The sequence below is a fragment of the Garra rufa genome, chromosome 13 (genome assembly GCF_049309525.1).
Source record: "Garra rufa chromosome 13, GarRuf1.0, whole genome shotgun sequence".
NCBI lineage: Eukaryota > Metazoa > Chordata > Actinopteri > Cypriniformes > Cyprinidae > Garra > Garra rufa.
In genome coordinates this window covers 38,459,325-38,475,373 of record NC_133373.1, presented here as the reverse complement: position 1 = coordinate 38,475,373, position 16,049 = coordinate 38,459,325, and the positions used below count along the sequence as shown (strand labels likewise).

The window sequence follows — 16,049 nt, the reverse complement described above, 5'->3', positions numbered from 1 at the left end:
AAGTTCTGCAATGCTTTTTCCTTTCATTTGAGGCACCACTTTGGATGCACAATAAATAATCGCACAAACAATCTTTGCGAACACACATTAACACACACATACAGACTGAAGACAGATAAAGAACTTAAGAGCACAGCGTGATGACTGAAGTCTGACAGGCAAGAATCAGATTTCACCACTTAATCAAAAGAAAGAAATAAGAAATTACATTTTGCACGAAGCGCATTAAGCCTGTTTTAGGACCTTTTTTGTATTTTGACATTAATTTAATAATAATTAAGCAAATTATCTCAGCAATTTACATAATTACACATTTTAATGTATAGAAAATTATAAAAAATAAATTCTAAATAAATAAATATTAGAAAAAGGCAGTATAAAAAAAATCATAAAAATCAAACTTTTTTCGTAATATAATCATATAAACCTAACATTAAATAAATAAATAAAATAAATATGTTAAAAATAACACATGCACTTTTACGAAAATATTCTGAAACTGTATTAGGTTTTATCCCCTGCTTTAAATAAATAAAAACAATTTTTGAGTGCAGACCTTTTTTTGTACTTTATGAAAATAAATGTCAATGCAAAATATTCAAATAGGCTTCATTTTCTTAATGCACAATATAATTTCTTACTTTTCCTGTTGATTCTATGGGTGAAATGTGACCTAAAATTATGCTTGACAGCCTCTGTGAGACTCACTCCAGTTCGAGGACAGAGAAAGTGACAAAAAAGGCAAGAGAATATTTAAAAAACATTAAAACAATTAAAAAAATGTTTTTTGTTTTTTTTCAAATCATTAGCTTCTGCTGATCTGAGTGCCGTTTGAATGGCTCTTGATGTCCACAGCAGTTTATGAGATCCTTATGCAATTTATACAAACCTAAAAGGTGCGTCCATCCTATAAATACTCTCACACAGATACACACGTCTTAGAGTGTTTGTTACCCAGTGCATGGCAAGTTCAGCCGTCCGTGCGTTAATTATTAATGTGTGTTTGTTCTATAAGCTCAGCAGCTTGTCTGCTTCGGGGTAAGTGGGATACTTCACCGTCTCAATCTTCTCTTTGACTTTATAGGACGGATAGAGGCCGGTGCGTCCCAGTTTGCGGTTGACCCCTTTTGAGTAGCCGTCCCAGTGGTTTCCGGCCACTCCGATGACGTCTCCGGGCTCTAGCGGGATGTCCTCTGCTGTGCGCGCCTGATGTGGGTAGATGGCGATTTGGTTGTGCGCGTTCTGTCCACCAAAGTAGTAGATGTCATCCAAAGAGCGAAAGAAAGCCGAGGCATCCGGATGAAGAGTCTGCATGATTTCATACGCAACACGACACACCTGATAAAAACACAAGAACAAGTCACAAAATTAAGTTAATGCATTAGCTAATATGTATGAAGGCCAACAACAAAAAATATAAGAAGATATAAAAAGTATATCTAAAGTTATAAAGTATAGTATATAAGAATAAAAGAAAAAGTATAAAACAATTCTCTCTCTCATTTTAGTTAATCATGGCCATTTTTTTTATTTCATTCCCTTGGTTTTTAATTAAATTTGTGGCCATGATTTGCTACAATGAGGGAACAACTGATTCATTTTTAAACGCAATTTTATTTTTGTATGCATGTCATTACAGCATTTATTAATTATATTGCTGTGTTAGTAATTAATGGTCTACCATTGCTGCAATTCCAAAACAATGATTTAAAATGACAAAATGTTCTTTATCTTTATAATCTTTATAAATGGACATGAGGCCTGTTTCAAGACCATTAACTCTTTTTGCATTTTGACATTATTTTAATAATAATAAAGCATATTTTATCTGCAATGCGCATTACTCTAATGTGCCTCAATGCAGGGTTATTATGGTTAAATAAAACAAAAAATTACATTAAAATCCATTAAACAAGGCAACATTTCTTATTTTATCTTATTTCTAACTTGATGTACTGAAATAAACTAAAACTGGGAAAAAAAAAAAAAAAATTAGGGCTGTCAAATGATTAATCGTGATTAATCACATCCAAAATAAAAGTTTGTTTTTACATAATATATGTGTGAGTACTGAGTATATTAATAATGTATATATAAATACATACACGCACATGTATATATTATAATAATAGTTGTCTATACATATTTATATTTATATTTATATTTAATTCTATATACATATAAACTCTTTATAGTTACATATAACATTTTGCATCATTTTTTTTAATTTCAGTTTTATATACACACACACACACACACACACACACACACACACACACACACACACACACACACACACACACACACACACACACACACACACACACACACAAAATCTACTAAAACTAAAAAGAAAACAACATTACTAAAACTTGAACACAAAAAATTAAGAAAACATTATAAGAATATATATAAAAATTATGACTTAACATTTTTATAAAAACTACAATAATATCTCAAGGATACTGAAATAACACAGTATCAATGTTTAACAACTTAATATAATCACTTTAATGTTTTATTGCTAAACTCAAAACATTTACTATTTTTCTTAATGTTAGTTAATACAAATACAATTCTTCATTGTTTGTTCATGTTAGCTGAACTGATGTTATTAGAAACAGCTTATAATTAAAAAAATGTATTAGTTAATGTTGAAAGTAACATCTAGAGTAACAATGCTGTGGAAATATTGTTTGTTTGTTCATGTTTACTAGTGTACTTAATGTTAACAAATGAAACCTTATTGTGTAAAATGTTACTGATAAAATAAACAATTATTGATGTACCTGTGAGGAGAAGGTGCAAACCAGGAAGTCAGTCTGAGACAGGAAGTGGATGTCCAGGATGACGCCTCTGAGTGAATTCTCTGTGTATCGGTTATGTAAACTCGCTGACCAAGAGATGGAGTTATCACTGATGAACTCATAGTCTGTGTACCTGAAAAACACACGCAAAATACATTTAAATATTAGAAGAGGCCGTGAACTCTAAAGGGGTTTGAAACATGAAACCATATTTTTTTACAAGCACATAATGGAAGACAAAGTAAACATTCATCATTTTAATTATAGGAAAAAAGTTTTTTGCCCAACTATTTTAATTTTCCACTTTGACCTTGGCAATGAGATTTTAAACCTTGTGCATTAGATATATATATGTGTATTTGTAATGTAATGTAAGCGTATAAATTCATGCAAAATGTTTCATTTTGCTGCATGCAGTGATGAACTGCAGAGGGCATCTGTGGAAACCTTCCATACTTTTCACTCTAAGAGAGCGAAATAAAGCCTACTGGATCAGTAGTCGTTGTTTTGTTGTTTGTCTCCCATCCTGAACTTTTTCAAAACCAACTTTTTTCATGACCTTTCAAGGACTCATAACTCACTTGGTTTTTGCCTCCTGTAACAGCGAGGGGTCATCGGTGGCCAAATACACTCGTTTTTTATCCACATGTCCCCGTTGAGCCATGTACTGGAACTGTTCCTCCACATGGACCATGTACTCCTCTATGGGGTGAAACGCAGCCTCTGTCCCGACTTTATCTGTCCGTCTGACATGGACGCTGTGAGACAGAGACACAAACTGGATTTATCTGCTTCAATCTATAGAAACAATTGGGATTACCCCCTCATTTGTTATCTGAGAGGTTATTTCATTTTTCTTCAATGCACTTTGTAGTAGCCATGTCGATTTTTCTCATTTGTATTTTAGTTAAGTGTGAACAGCTCAACATGCTTTGCATGCTCTATTTGTTGCCTCAGTGGAAATCCTATATTAACCTGTAGTTCAAACATTATAACACAATTCTAGCAACGCCAAGGTCATGGGTTCGATTCCCAGGGAATGCATAAACTGATGAAATGATAAAAGCATCTGCTAAATGCACTTAAATGCATAAAAAACATTTATGCACTTAAATAAAGTGATAAAAATTATTTATGCACATTATGCATTTATTTTTTGGTTTGCTAAATGCATTATACATTCAGCATTTATGCATTTATCAAACCCAAAAATAAATTGCATTCAAGTTGGGAATTGTATCAGTTCATGCATTCCCTGGGAAACAAACCCATGACCTTGGTCTTGCTAGCGCCATACTTATGTAGTCCTAACCATGAAAATATGTAAATTAAAGTCATTTTTACTTATCTATATTACATATTTGGTGGTCTCAGAGCTTAGCACCAAAATGAAACGTTTTAGAAGCAGGAGCTAAAAGCAGCAGAAATCAAGTACTTACTCACCAAACACATTAATATGTGTCTATCTCTCTCTTCAGCTGATCTCTATGCTTCACTATAGATTTACTCTATTATATTATTTGGGTTATTACATTTCACAGTGCTGTCAAGAGACAATGGTGCTTCCTATGGGGCTGCAATCATTTCATTCTCATTTATTCTCATTAATTTCATCGTGATTGTGAGTCATGTTCATTCTCGTTATCGTGTGTCATCTTTATCTCGCAGTGTTTTATCAGTGTAACACCCACCCAGACGCATCCGCCACAGGCAAAGATAAAAACAAACACACACACACACACACACACACACACACACACACACACACACGGAGACAGATGGAAAGAAAGAAATATAAGAAGACAAATAAGACGAGAGATATACTCACCCAATGATGGGGTGTTTAAAGCCTAGTTTGACACAGGTGTCCTGGATCTCCTTCTCCAGCCAGGCCTGAGGACGGACCAGGTACTTGACGAACTGAGACACCCACCAGACGGACGGGTCGCCGTGGAGGCGCTGCAGTCGGGGTGCAAGGTCTTCTGGGATAGCAAGCGGGAGGTATGGAGGTCTGGGGTGAAGACTGTCCACAATGGGCAACTCCACCACCTGAACGTCCCGGTCGTGAGCCTCACCTGTAGAGAAGCACAATATAGCAACATTATAACTGTTAATTCAATTATGCAACATGTTTTAAACCTTTGCCTGGAAATATCATATTCAACATGTTTGTAGAAAAATAATGAAATCTGTTGGTATATTGAGTAGAGTTCGCTCTTTAATTGATATTTCATGTACGAAAACATAATCTATCCCCACATTCTGTACTGTAATATTGTTTGGGGTGCAACATGCCAAACATATCTAAATAAGATTTTATTATTACAAAAGAAATTCTTAAGAATTATGAGTAAATCAAATAGATTGTCATCATCTGCTCCGCTTTTCATAAAATATAACATTTTGACTATATTTAATGTTAACATCTATTGCATAAATATCTTTATGTACAAGTATGTGAATATGACAAATACTATGCCCAGAGCTTTTAATAACTTTTTCATGTATTCTTCAGATGTTCATGCTTACTCCACAAGACGCTGCAAAGACTTTTATCTTCCCTTTTGTAGAACTACGGCCAATCAATCTACACTGAAATACAGACGGCCTTCACTCTGGAATCATTTAGACCCCGCTTTAAAGACTAAAACCACTCTAAACTCTTTCAAAAGAGAGCTGAAAATAATGTTAACATGTAAATAAGTTTATCTTGTTAATTTGTTATATTTAAATGCTTGATGTGTGATTGTATTGTCTTGTTTGATCATGCAACTTTATGTCTATTTAATGGGATTTTGGGGAGGTGGTTTTATAAGACCTTAGGGTCTTCTCATTCTCTCCTGCACAGTATTTTCATTTTCTTCTTTTATTGGATTTGTAAAGTTGTATTTTAAATGTTAAATGTGCAAATAAACTTTCAACTTTCATTTGTGACCCCACTCCGAAATCCTGATCTGAAAGTAATTATTCACCATACGCACGCAAAGTCCAGATCTGAATCAAATTATTTACAATCAATGCTCCGAAGTTCTGATCTGAACCAAAAGATTCACAAACCTACGTTGAATTTCCGATCTGAATCAAATGAATCGCACTCCGTGCACCAAAGTCGCCATCAGAATAATGATTCGCGAACCCTTATTTCAGGTGCAGACTTGGAACGTGGGTCGCGATTCAAAATGTGAAATGATAGGCTAGAAGGAAGACAGCTGGATACTGGGAATGCGCACAACATAGCATAAATTTTGTCACACTTTGTAACAATAATTACTATTTTCGCATTATTGTAAGGGGTAGGTGTAGACATCTATAAAACACAGTCTAATATGTACAAAATTAAATTTCATTGTATGATTCAAGATGCGCAAAGTTCCTATCAAAGTAAAATGATTTGCGAACGTACTCCAAAGTCCCGATATTAATCAAATGATTTGCGATGCGCGATTCGAAGTTTAGATCTGAATCAAGTGATTCGCGAAACGCGATCCGATTGGAGCACTTTGAAACAGTGAATCATTTTGCGACACAATGGTCCAACTGATTCAGAGTTTCGAAAAGATCCTTTTCACCCATCACTATACATCTTTTTATGAAATAAAAGATTGAAGTCACGAGTTTAAATCAAGCGGAGTGGTTCCAGCATAAATGACTCACTCAATTCATTCGGTTCATCTGTTCCTCTTCAACCATGCTTACATGTCAGTACTACTTGCTGGCTTGGCTTGCTAGTTTTATGACATTAACTGAGACAAGGAAAAAGTATAATGTTTTTTAAACTGTTGAATTTTGCGTGAATATATGTGCTTATTGCAAAAAAATTTAACACTTTATTTCATAGCTACATTGTCTTTAAATAATTCAAGCACTTTTCAAGTACCTCTTCGTGAATACTGCTATTTTCAAGGGTTTTCCAGGCCTTTAAAAAAAAAGTCAAATTCAAGCACCTTGTATAACCCAGCAAACAAACTGAATGAATCTGCATTTACATCTTGAAAGTCTATAGGACTTTTCCTATCAGATGTAAAATAGACATGTAAACATTTGGAAAGCAGCACACAAATCATATAGACCACTTTTATGCACTTCTATGACACTTTCATGGTGTTTTTTGTCATTTTGGGACAGAATCTGTCAACATTTACTTTCATTTCAGTTTATATCTTGCAATTCTGACCAAAAATTAAGAACTGTGAGATATAAATTAAGAATTCAGTTTTTCAAAATAAAACAGTTTTGCATTTTCTCCCCCAATCCACCACAGAAAAAAAGATAACCGACTTCTTATCTCATTATTCTCATAACTCTAAATTTTGACTTTATCTCTCACAGTACTGAGAAAACCAGCTCAGAATTGTGAAATAAAGGTCAGAATTGTGAGACAAGACAAAAGTCAATTACCTTTTGTATTTTTTTATTCCATGGCAGAAACAGGCTTTCATACATGGGCGAGTAAATGATGACAACATGTTCATTTTGCCAGGAGGGTGAAAGAACACTGGGTGAAATGATACATACTTTGTGAAACGGTTTATTTTTAATCGGATGACACTTTTTTTTGTGCATCAAACCTTTGTTGAATAATATACTGAGCTGATCACAATTCATCCCGGGATTGCAGATACATGCAGCGCTGCCAAAATGGCCAAAACAAAGCATTTAGCTGCCTACTATGTGGAACGCTGCATCGCCAATGATGCTTTCAAGGTAGAAAGCTCAACAGAACTTGGACGAGAGCCGCAGCATTAGCATCAAGTAGCTCAACCTGGCACTGCTCACTCAACCCATTTATCACCATTTCAAGATGCATGCAAATGTCTAATACAAACAACAAACCACCTTTTAAAGCACAACCAATTCGCAATGCATCTAGCCGAGGTGAAAACAAAGAAAATGTCCAATTTGCATGAGAAAACTCATGTTTTTTAACAAGGCGGCAGCAGCCGCACCTGAAGACAATTGCTCACTCTTATCAGGATCTGTCTGCGTGCACCTGTGTGCTGAAAACAACACCACTACTGCTGCTAAATGATGAAATATAGAGTCACAAACATGCTTTTGTACTCAATTCTTCTGCCATGTGATATAGTTTATTAGCCAGTAACTGTAGGCTGTTTATAGTTTATAGCATTTTATAAGAATTTTAAACAAACAAACAAAAAAAGTCTTGTTTTCCAGTACAAATATCAAAATATTCTTAAATCAACATGCATTTATCAAAACTAAGCAAGTTTTGTTTAAAACATGAAAACTATTTATTTTAATGAAAGATATTTTTTCTTGTTTAAACCATAAACTCACTTAATTTTGATAGATTTTTCAGGAACAAGACTTAATATCTTCTGTCAAAATTAAGTGATGATCTGGTTTTACCATTAAATTCAGTTTTTTGTTTAATTCATAATTTTTTTAACCACACTGAGAGATATTTTTTCATGTTTTAAGCAAAAAGTCATTTAATTTTGGTAAGATTTTTCAGAAAACAAGACAAAAACTAAGAAACATAACAGTCATTTTATTTCTGTAAAGTAAAAATATAAAAAAGTAAAAATATCTTGATTCAATATTGTTAAGATATGTATTTTGTACAAATATATAAATATCCTTAAATGAAGATAAATTTACTTAAGCAAAATGACTTAAGATATTACTTCATATTTTCTTTCAAATATGTCTAAATTAAGCAGGAAAAATATTTGTTAGTCAGCAAAATCCAGTTTTACGACTGATTTTATTTTATTTTACCACACTAAGAGACATTTTTTTTCTTGTTTTAAGCTCATGTAATTATGGTAGATTTTTCAAAAAACAACATTTAATATCTAATAGACAACAGTAATTTTAAGTCTTAAGTTAGTGTATATCCTCCTGAGACCCAAAGAAAAAAAGTGCCTCTTTTTTTTTTTTTTTTTGTGATTTCCTACATCCTTTGGGTTAAAAAAAAATTCTACAATTTAGAGTTTTTACGTTTTGTTTTTATTTTTAATTTTACAGCATGTCCACTGTAGTGGACCACAGGACCATTTTAGTTCGAAACGACAGCCAAACTCAGACAACAAAACTGTACAGAATATGGCTGTAAAGGGATATTAATCCAACATTTATGTAACAAAAACAAAACAACTGAAATCAAGCATTTTCCATAACTTGCAATGAGTCTGTTACGGCGCTGTGCAGGAATTTTGGCCCACTCATCTTGGCAGAATTGTTGTAATTCAGCCACATTGGAGGGTTTTCGGGCATGGACCGCCTATTTTAAGGTCATGCTGTGGGCATCTCAATAGGATTCAGGTCAGGACTTTGACTAGGCCACTCCAAAGTCTTCATTTTGTTTTTCTTCAACCATTCAGAAGTGAATTTGCTGGTGTACATTGTCCTTCTGCAGAACCACAGAGTGCGGTATCTTTCCTGTTCTTCCCTTTCTGTCTCTGTGTCTGTCTCAGTCTGCTCATCTGAGTCTCCTGCAATTTCTTTCTCTTCTTCAACATCTTCTTGTATGTTACATTCAAATTTATCCTCATCTGACAGCTCTAAGTCAGAGTCTCCCTCAACTATCTTATAAAAATCCTCTCTGCTTCAGTTCTGCCTCCTACAACATGCAGTCATTAATTACATTAAGATGGTCCTGATGTCCACTATAGTTGACATTTAAAAAAGGATGATATTTTGAAACATAAACAATTTAACAGCTTTGAAAGCTAAATGTATTGTTACTGACACTTTAATAAACAAATATATATGTGATAATAATAGTAAAAAACATGTAAAAAAGCTAAATTTTACATATCTCTGTCCTTCCCATAAAATGTGCTCATTTGCATGTCGGCCATTTTGGATTCAGTGTAAAAGTGGTTCCTAGCATGCCAGCCAATCAAATGACATATCACTAGAAAGCCCAGGATGTCCTCTGCACAGTACAACAGGACTTGACAGAGTAGCTCAAAAAATTCAAAGAAAATTCATGAAAACACAAGGTCCACTACAGAGGACATAAGTCAATGGGCGGGGTCTCAGGAGGATATGACATAGGAACATAAGATATTTTTACTGAAAAATCAAGACAAAAATATACATTTTTGATTAAAACAAGAAAAAGTATCTGCCAAAGGGGTCAGAAAAATAATCTTGTTTCCCCTTTGTATTAAGTTTATTTTTTGACCTCACTGCCAGATTTCTTTCTTGTTTTAATCATAAACTCACATAACTTCATCTTTCAGAAAACAAGACTAAATATTGTCATTTTGCTTCTCAAGTAAATGTATCTTAGATAAAAAAAAAAAATACTACACTTCCAGCTTGAGTTTACTGAATCTCAATGTATTTTCATGCACCAACTGTAAATAAACGTTCAACCTGTCACAGGTTTCTCATAAATGTTTGATGCATATGTCTCCTGTAGCGTTTAACTGCATTAAAGCGTTGCAATCTTTATGTGTGACGATACAAAGTCACCCCTGAGAAATAAAGTCTGATTAGATTTAATGGTGCCGTTTGCGTTGTGCGGGGCAGAGGAAGGACGAGAGCGCGAGAGGACGACGGCGAGAGGAAACCAGAGAGACTTTGATCTGCAGAAATATTCCCAAAGCGTTCCGCAGGCGAGTTTCTTCAAAAGTCGCCGGGTTTTCGAGTGCCAAGGTGACCCGTTTCAGCGCTCGCACGCAAACAAACCACCTCTCCCTGGTGCCGGAATGACTGGCTCTGGTCTCGGGGCAGAAGTCTGGACACGTCAGATTAAACAGGTCACTTACCCGCAGTCCTTTCACAAACACCCTCCAGAGAAACAGAGAGACAAAAAGACACAGGCCAAGAGAAAGAGCTGGAGCAGCAGGAGCTGTGGATGTTTATTTAGCAGATAAACAGTTTTTAAAGGGAGAGCTCACATTTATTCACCCTCAGGCTGCAGTGTTATTTTAGTATCATTATAGTTTTTATTAATAGTTTGAATATGTTTCTATATATATATATATATATATATATATATATATATATATACAAAATATATACATATATATTTTATATTTTGTGTTTTAAGTTTTTATTTTAGTTAAATTTTTAGTAAATTTCCTGTGTGCTTGCCACTTTAAGTTTTTTTTAAATATATGTCTATGTAATATTTATTCATTTTTATTTTAGTTTAAGTTTTAGTCAATTTAGTTCAGCAAGTTAATCAAGTTAACAAAATTAAAATGAGAAATAAAAGTTGGAAAATGAGAAATAAAAGTTGAAATAAAGGTTTTTATATTTTATATTTTATTTCAGTTTCTTTTGTTTAATTTTTTTTCAGTGTTCATATTATTTTAGGTAACATTTTTATTTATTTATTAATGGCTTTAATTAAATTTTTCTGTCATGTTGTTCCAAACCTGTTTGATGTTTTTATCATGGAACTCAAAAGAAATGTTGAAGAATTTAATGCAGTTAAGAATTTTATATAGTCAAAATGCATTAAAAATTTCAGTCAATAAGCTTGTACAATATTTGTTGTCTATACACTATAAAATATGATTTATCAAAGTTGTACATAAAAAAATGTTATATTTTATTTACTTATTTTAAAATCTATTTGATTACTTTTACAGTATATTTTACAAAAAAATTTTTTTTGCTATTATTTCTTTCTACTTTAAAATTTCACATTTAATTCACATTCACATTTAATTCAATTCTACATTTAATTGGCAAAACATTGTTTGCCAGTTTTTCAGAATTATTTGTGAAAATTGTTTCTACACAACTTTTGTGCAACAAACACACCTAAAAGTCATTATTTTCATTTCTCAAATATGACTAGTTTTTTGCACAACTTGCAATATTACAGAAAATAGCAGAAATAGGTTTGAAAGACTTGTTAATGCTGCCATTTTTCAAACAATGAAACTGAATAGGGATGGAAGCCTCCAAAAGTGCATTAAAGATTGCAAATATATTTTAATTTTAGTCCATAAGCTTTAAACCATATCATACAAAGCCAGATAGCTTTGTATGACAAACAAACCCAAAATTCATTATTTTCAGCTTTCAAATATTATTCAAGTTTGTTTATAACGTACAAATTATAGTATGTTCCTCATATAAATTTAAAATATGAGCTCAAAAATCATATGGACCACTTCTATGCACTTCTATGACTCTTTTATGGTGCTTTTTTGTACCGAATCTTTTCATATTCACTTTAATTTTTTCAGGAAATATCAGTGTGAACATTGTTAAACATTTCTTATTGTGTTATGCAGAACAAATAAAGTTTAAAACAACATGACACTATGTTCGTTTTTGGCAGAACTTTCCTCTCACACTTTCTTCTGTCACACCTTTATTAGAGGAATGAAATGGTTCTAAATTAGCCCACGAGAACTTGAACCGAGTTTAGAAACACACAAAGCACAAATTAACCGAGCCTGTACGTGTTGCATAGAAACAGCGGCTTTGTTTTAATCGTTTGTTCAAAAACAAGTTACAGCGGGTCTCCTAATTACGAGCGTTACAGCAGCAGAACACAGCTTTGACGTTCCCGACCGCAAACCAACTGACAAGCAGCTCATTAATACTCTCCCTAACAATTAGCACACAACAACAGCGGCCCGGCGGCGGCTTCTCTACGGCCTTTCCACCAGCAAGTGCACATGTGATCGGAGTATGCTTGAAATTTTAATTAGCTAAAGCATGAAATATTTAAGAAAAAAAAAAAAAACTCCCAAGCCGTTCCCAGGCTTATGTAAGAGCACTCAGAGCTCTTCTTTACGCCTTTTTTCTGGCGGCTGGAATGGGTTTTGAGGAGAATCCTCAGATAATCTATTCCCTCAACAGATCCTCGCCTGTAATAATTAGGACACAAAGAAGAGAGGAAATTTTCACATGTCCTCATTACACTTAAATATCCGTCTTGTACTAGAGCTTCACACTTTGTCCATTTAGCATTAAGAGCTTTAGAGAAGTGGACTCCAGTTCACAGAACTAAGTTTTACAGAAGAAAATGCTGATGCACAAATTAAAAATACAAGCCTGGAGTAACTTATAATATAGCATATTTCATACATAGTGGTGCTTAAGTGGCACAAAATAAGAATAAAAACTACAATTACACTCTAAAAAATAAAGGTGCTTTAAGGTTCTTCACAGCGATGCCATAGATAGAAGAACCATTTTTGGTTCCACAAAGATCCATTCAGTGAAACGTTCTTTAAAGAACCATCTCTTTCTTACCTTTTTATAATCTGAAGAACCTTCTTCTGCCACAAAGAACCTTTTGTGAAACAGAAAGGTTCTTCAGATGGTAAAGGTTCTTTATGGAACCACAAAAAAGGTTCTTCTATGGCATAAAGCACCTTTATTTTTAAGAGTGCAGATCACAAGTAATTTTAAAAATGCATTGAAATTAATTATAAAGAAAGCAAAAAACAGTCATGTTTGTTTTGCTGGAAATTCATGAAAAATGGTTTCTAGATTAAACAATTACTATTTAGAGTATGTAGTAAATTAAGCAAATTAATAAAATGACTTACCTTTCAAAGGATTTTTAAAGAAATTAATACTTTTATTGAACAAGGATGCATTAAATTAACCAAAAGTGCCATTTATAATGTAACGAAATGTTTATTTTAATATAAACGAATAAATCCTGTTCTTTTGCACTTTATTCAAAGAATCCTAAAAAAAATTGCTTTCCACAAAAAAACATTGAAGACTGGAGTAATGCTGCTGAAAATTCAGCTTTGCATCACAAGAATAAATTACATTTTTATAAATTTTCAAGTAGAAAAAAACTTTATGTAATTGGTAATAATTTTTCACAATATTACCCTTTTTACTGTATATTTAATCAAATAAATAGAGCCTTAGTGAGCAAAAGAGACTTTTGAATGGTAGTTTATATTTCAACTCATTTAAATAATATATTTATTCAATTCAAACTGTAGAACCAACAGTAAAACACTATAAATGTAACTATAATCTAACTTTAAATTTAGTCAATTTGACCTACCAGAGTTATTACAGTTGACTAAAACTAAACTAAACTATAAGTAAATAAATAGATAAATAAAAATTACATATTACAAATGGTATAAGACAGAAAGAAATATTCAGAGCATTGCATTTTTAGGTTAAGATCCGCTCACACTGAACATCTACAGTAGGATTGATGCTCACCTGACCAGTGTCCGGTTGTGGCTCCGGATCGATCCGTACAGGTGTCGCTGACGGGCCGGAAGACCGTCTCCCAGCCTTTCGGAGCATAACGCCAGTTGTGGGACTCAAGGATCAGGACTCTCTGTGTGCCGTAAGCGATCATGAAGCAGTAAACCACGTGATGAAGCTGACAGCCGTATCCACAGCCCTTATTGATGTTACACACCAGTTTACGGGCTTTACTGCAGTCCTGCGGGTTCTGATGCACAAATGACATATGCAATTACAATTAGGACTGCATTTTAGATTAAATGAATTTGTACCAATATAGCAATATAGTAGTGCACACTGAACTGAAATACTCTAAAATGAATGCTGAACTTTACAAGGCTGTTTTCCTACAGTCCCTTTACCAGGATGCAATGCATGTTTCAAGCGAAAGCATTCAGGTTTTATGCAACAATCTCATTCAAGTTCATTGTCCCTAGTGAGAGCTGTCTGACTTCATTGTGAAATCACATTCACTGCATGTAAGCTCAAAGAAACAGAGACAGAGAAACACAGGTAGCCGTTTGGAGATTCACATGGTGAGATTTTAAGACCTCTATGAGATGCTGACTGGATGTATTAGATCAGTTATTTTAGTTAGTGGTTTATCTATAGGGTGAATAAGGTGCTTCAACAATAAAATAAAATAAAATAAAATAAAATAATAAACATTATACACTCAGGATTATCAAAAAAGAAAAGAAAAAAGGTGCTTCAACAATAAAAATAAAATAAAATAAAATAAGATAAAATAAAATAAAACATTATACACTCAGCATTATTAAAACAAAACAAAAAATAAGGTGCTTCAACAATAAAATAAAATAAAATACACTCAGCAATATCATACAAAACAAAACAAAAAATAAGGTGCTTCAACTATAAATAAAATAAAATAAACATTATACATTCAGCATTATCAAAAAAAACAACAACAACAAAAAAGGGTGCTTCAACAATAAAAATAAAATAAAATAAGATAAAGTAAAATAAAACATTATACACTCAGCATTATCAAAACAAAACAAATCCAAAAACAATAAAATAAAATTAAATTAAATACACATTTAGCATTATGAAAACAAAACAAAAAAGGTGCTTCAACTATAAAAAAAAAAATAAAAAAAATAACCATTACCATTGTACACATGGTACACAAATGGTATGAAAATCTGTGATAAGATAGTATTTGATATATACCATGGTACTAAAGATAACTGATTAAAATAACATTAAATTAATTCAATAAGATATTTAATAAGAAATTTTATTTAGAAAAATAAAATAAAATAAAACAAAACATTATACACTCAGCATTATCAAAACAAAACCAAAATAAAATAAAATAAAACAAAATAACTTTTTTTTTTAAACAACAACAACAAAAAGTTAGGGGTCAGTAAGAAATCAATCAATCAATCAAGGTCGCAAATATAGTACTAACAATAACTGCAGTTATTTAGGCATTAATTATGGTTTTCAAGATAGATATTTGTGAGAAATAAAGTGATTCAGTGAGTCCAGCATGGGAAGAATTTACCGGTCTATATTTCCTCTCAGAAAGACTTTTTCATTTTTATTGTGCCATTAGAGGAAATGAGTTACGATAATCGAATTGTCTGGCGGCTCTTTCACGTCGGTGTATTTGTCTGGGGGATTTTTGAAGGCTATATAGATTTTACTCTTAATCCAAATTCAATAGTGTTGGCAGAGAGTTTGCTATGGCAGCAGATGAAGCACTCTCATCTCAAAAAGCCCTCAAAGTGCTGCCTGAGCATAAAATTTTTTTTTATTAAAATTTGGTGGTTCTACAATATAGTAATAATATGGAAATCAGTGATAAGAGATTGAATGACAGCCAGATCCACTAATTAATTTTAAATAAATTCAATTAAATATTTAATAAATTCAGATTCAATAAAATAAAATTCAAAAATAAATAAATAAATTCAAAAATAAAATAAAAATAAAGTAGTGGCATAGTGATGGTATGAAAATCTGTGATAAAATAGAATTTGATATATACCATGGTACTGAATGATAACCAGACTCATTAAAATAACATTAAAT

The 16,049-nt window shown here is 32.7% G+C and overlaps 1 protein-coding gene across 1 annotated transcript in view; it reads right to left on the bottom strand.

The window, feature by feature from the left end:
- Positions 1-526: 526 nt before the first annotated feature.
- LOC141283427 (alpha-(1,6)-fucosyltransferase-like) overlaps positions 527-16,049 on the bottom strand; it is a 93,259-nt gene continuing 77,736 nt past the window's right edge. The window contains exons 6-10 of the mRNA XM_073816711.1: positions 13,953-14,190; positions 4,636-4,882; positions 3,389-3,565; positions 2,790-2,940; positions 527-1,338 (exon numbers count right to left, since the gene is read on the bottom strand). Coding sequence (XP_073672812.1) covers positions 1,009-1,338; positions 2,790-2,940; positions 3,389-3,565; positions 4,636-4,882; positions 13,953-14,190 — 1,143 coding nt within the window. The 3' untranslated portion in view covers positions 527-1,008. The remainder of the gene's footprint in view (positions 1,339-2,789; positions 2,941-3,388; positions 3,566-4,635; positions 4,883-13,952; positions 14,191-16,049) is intronic.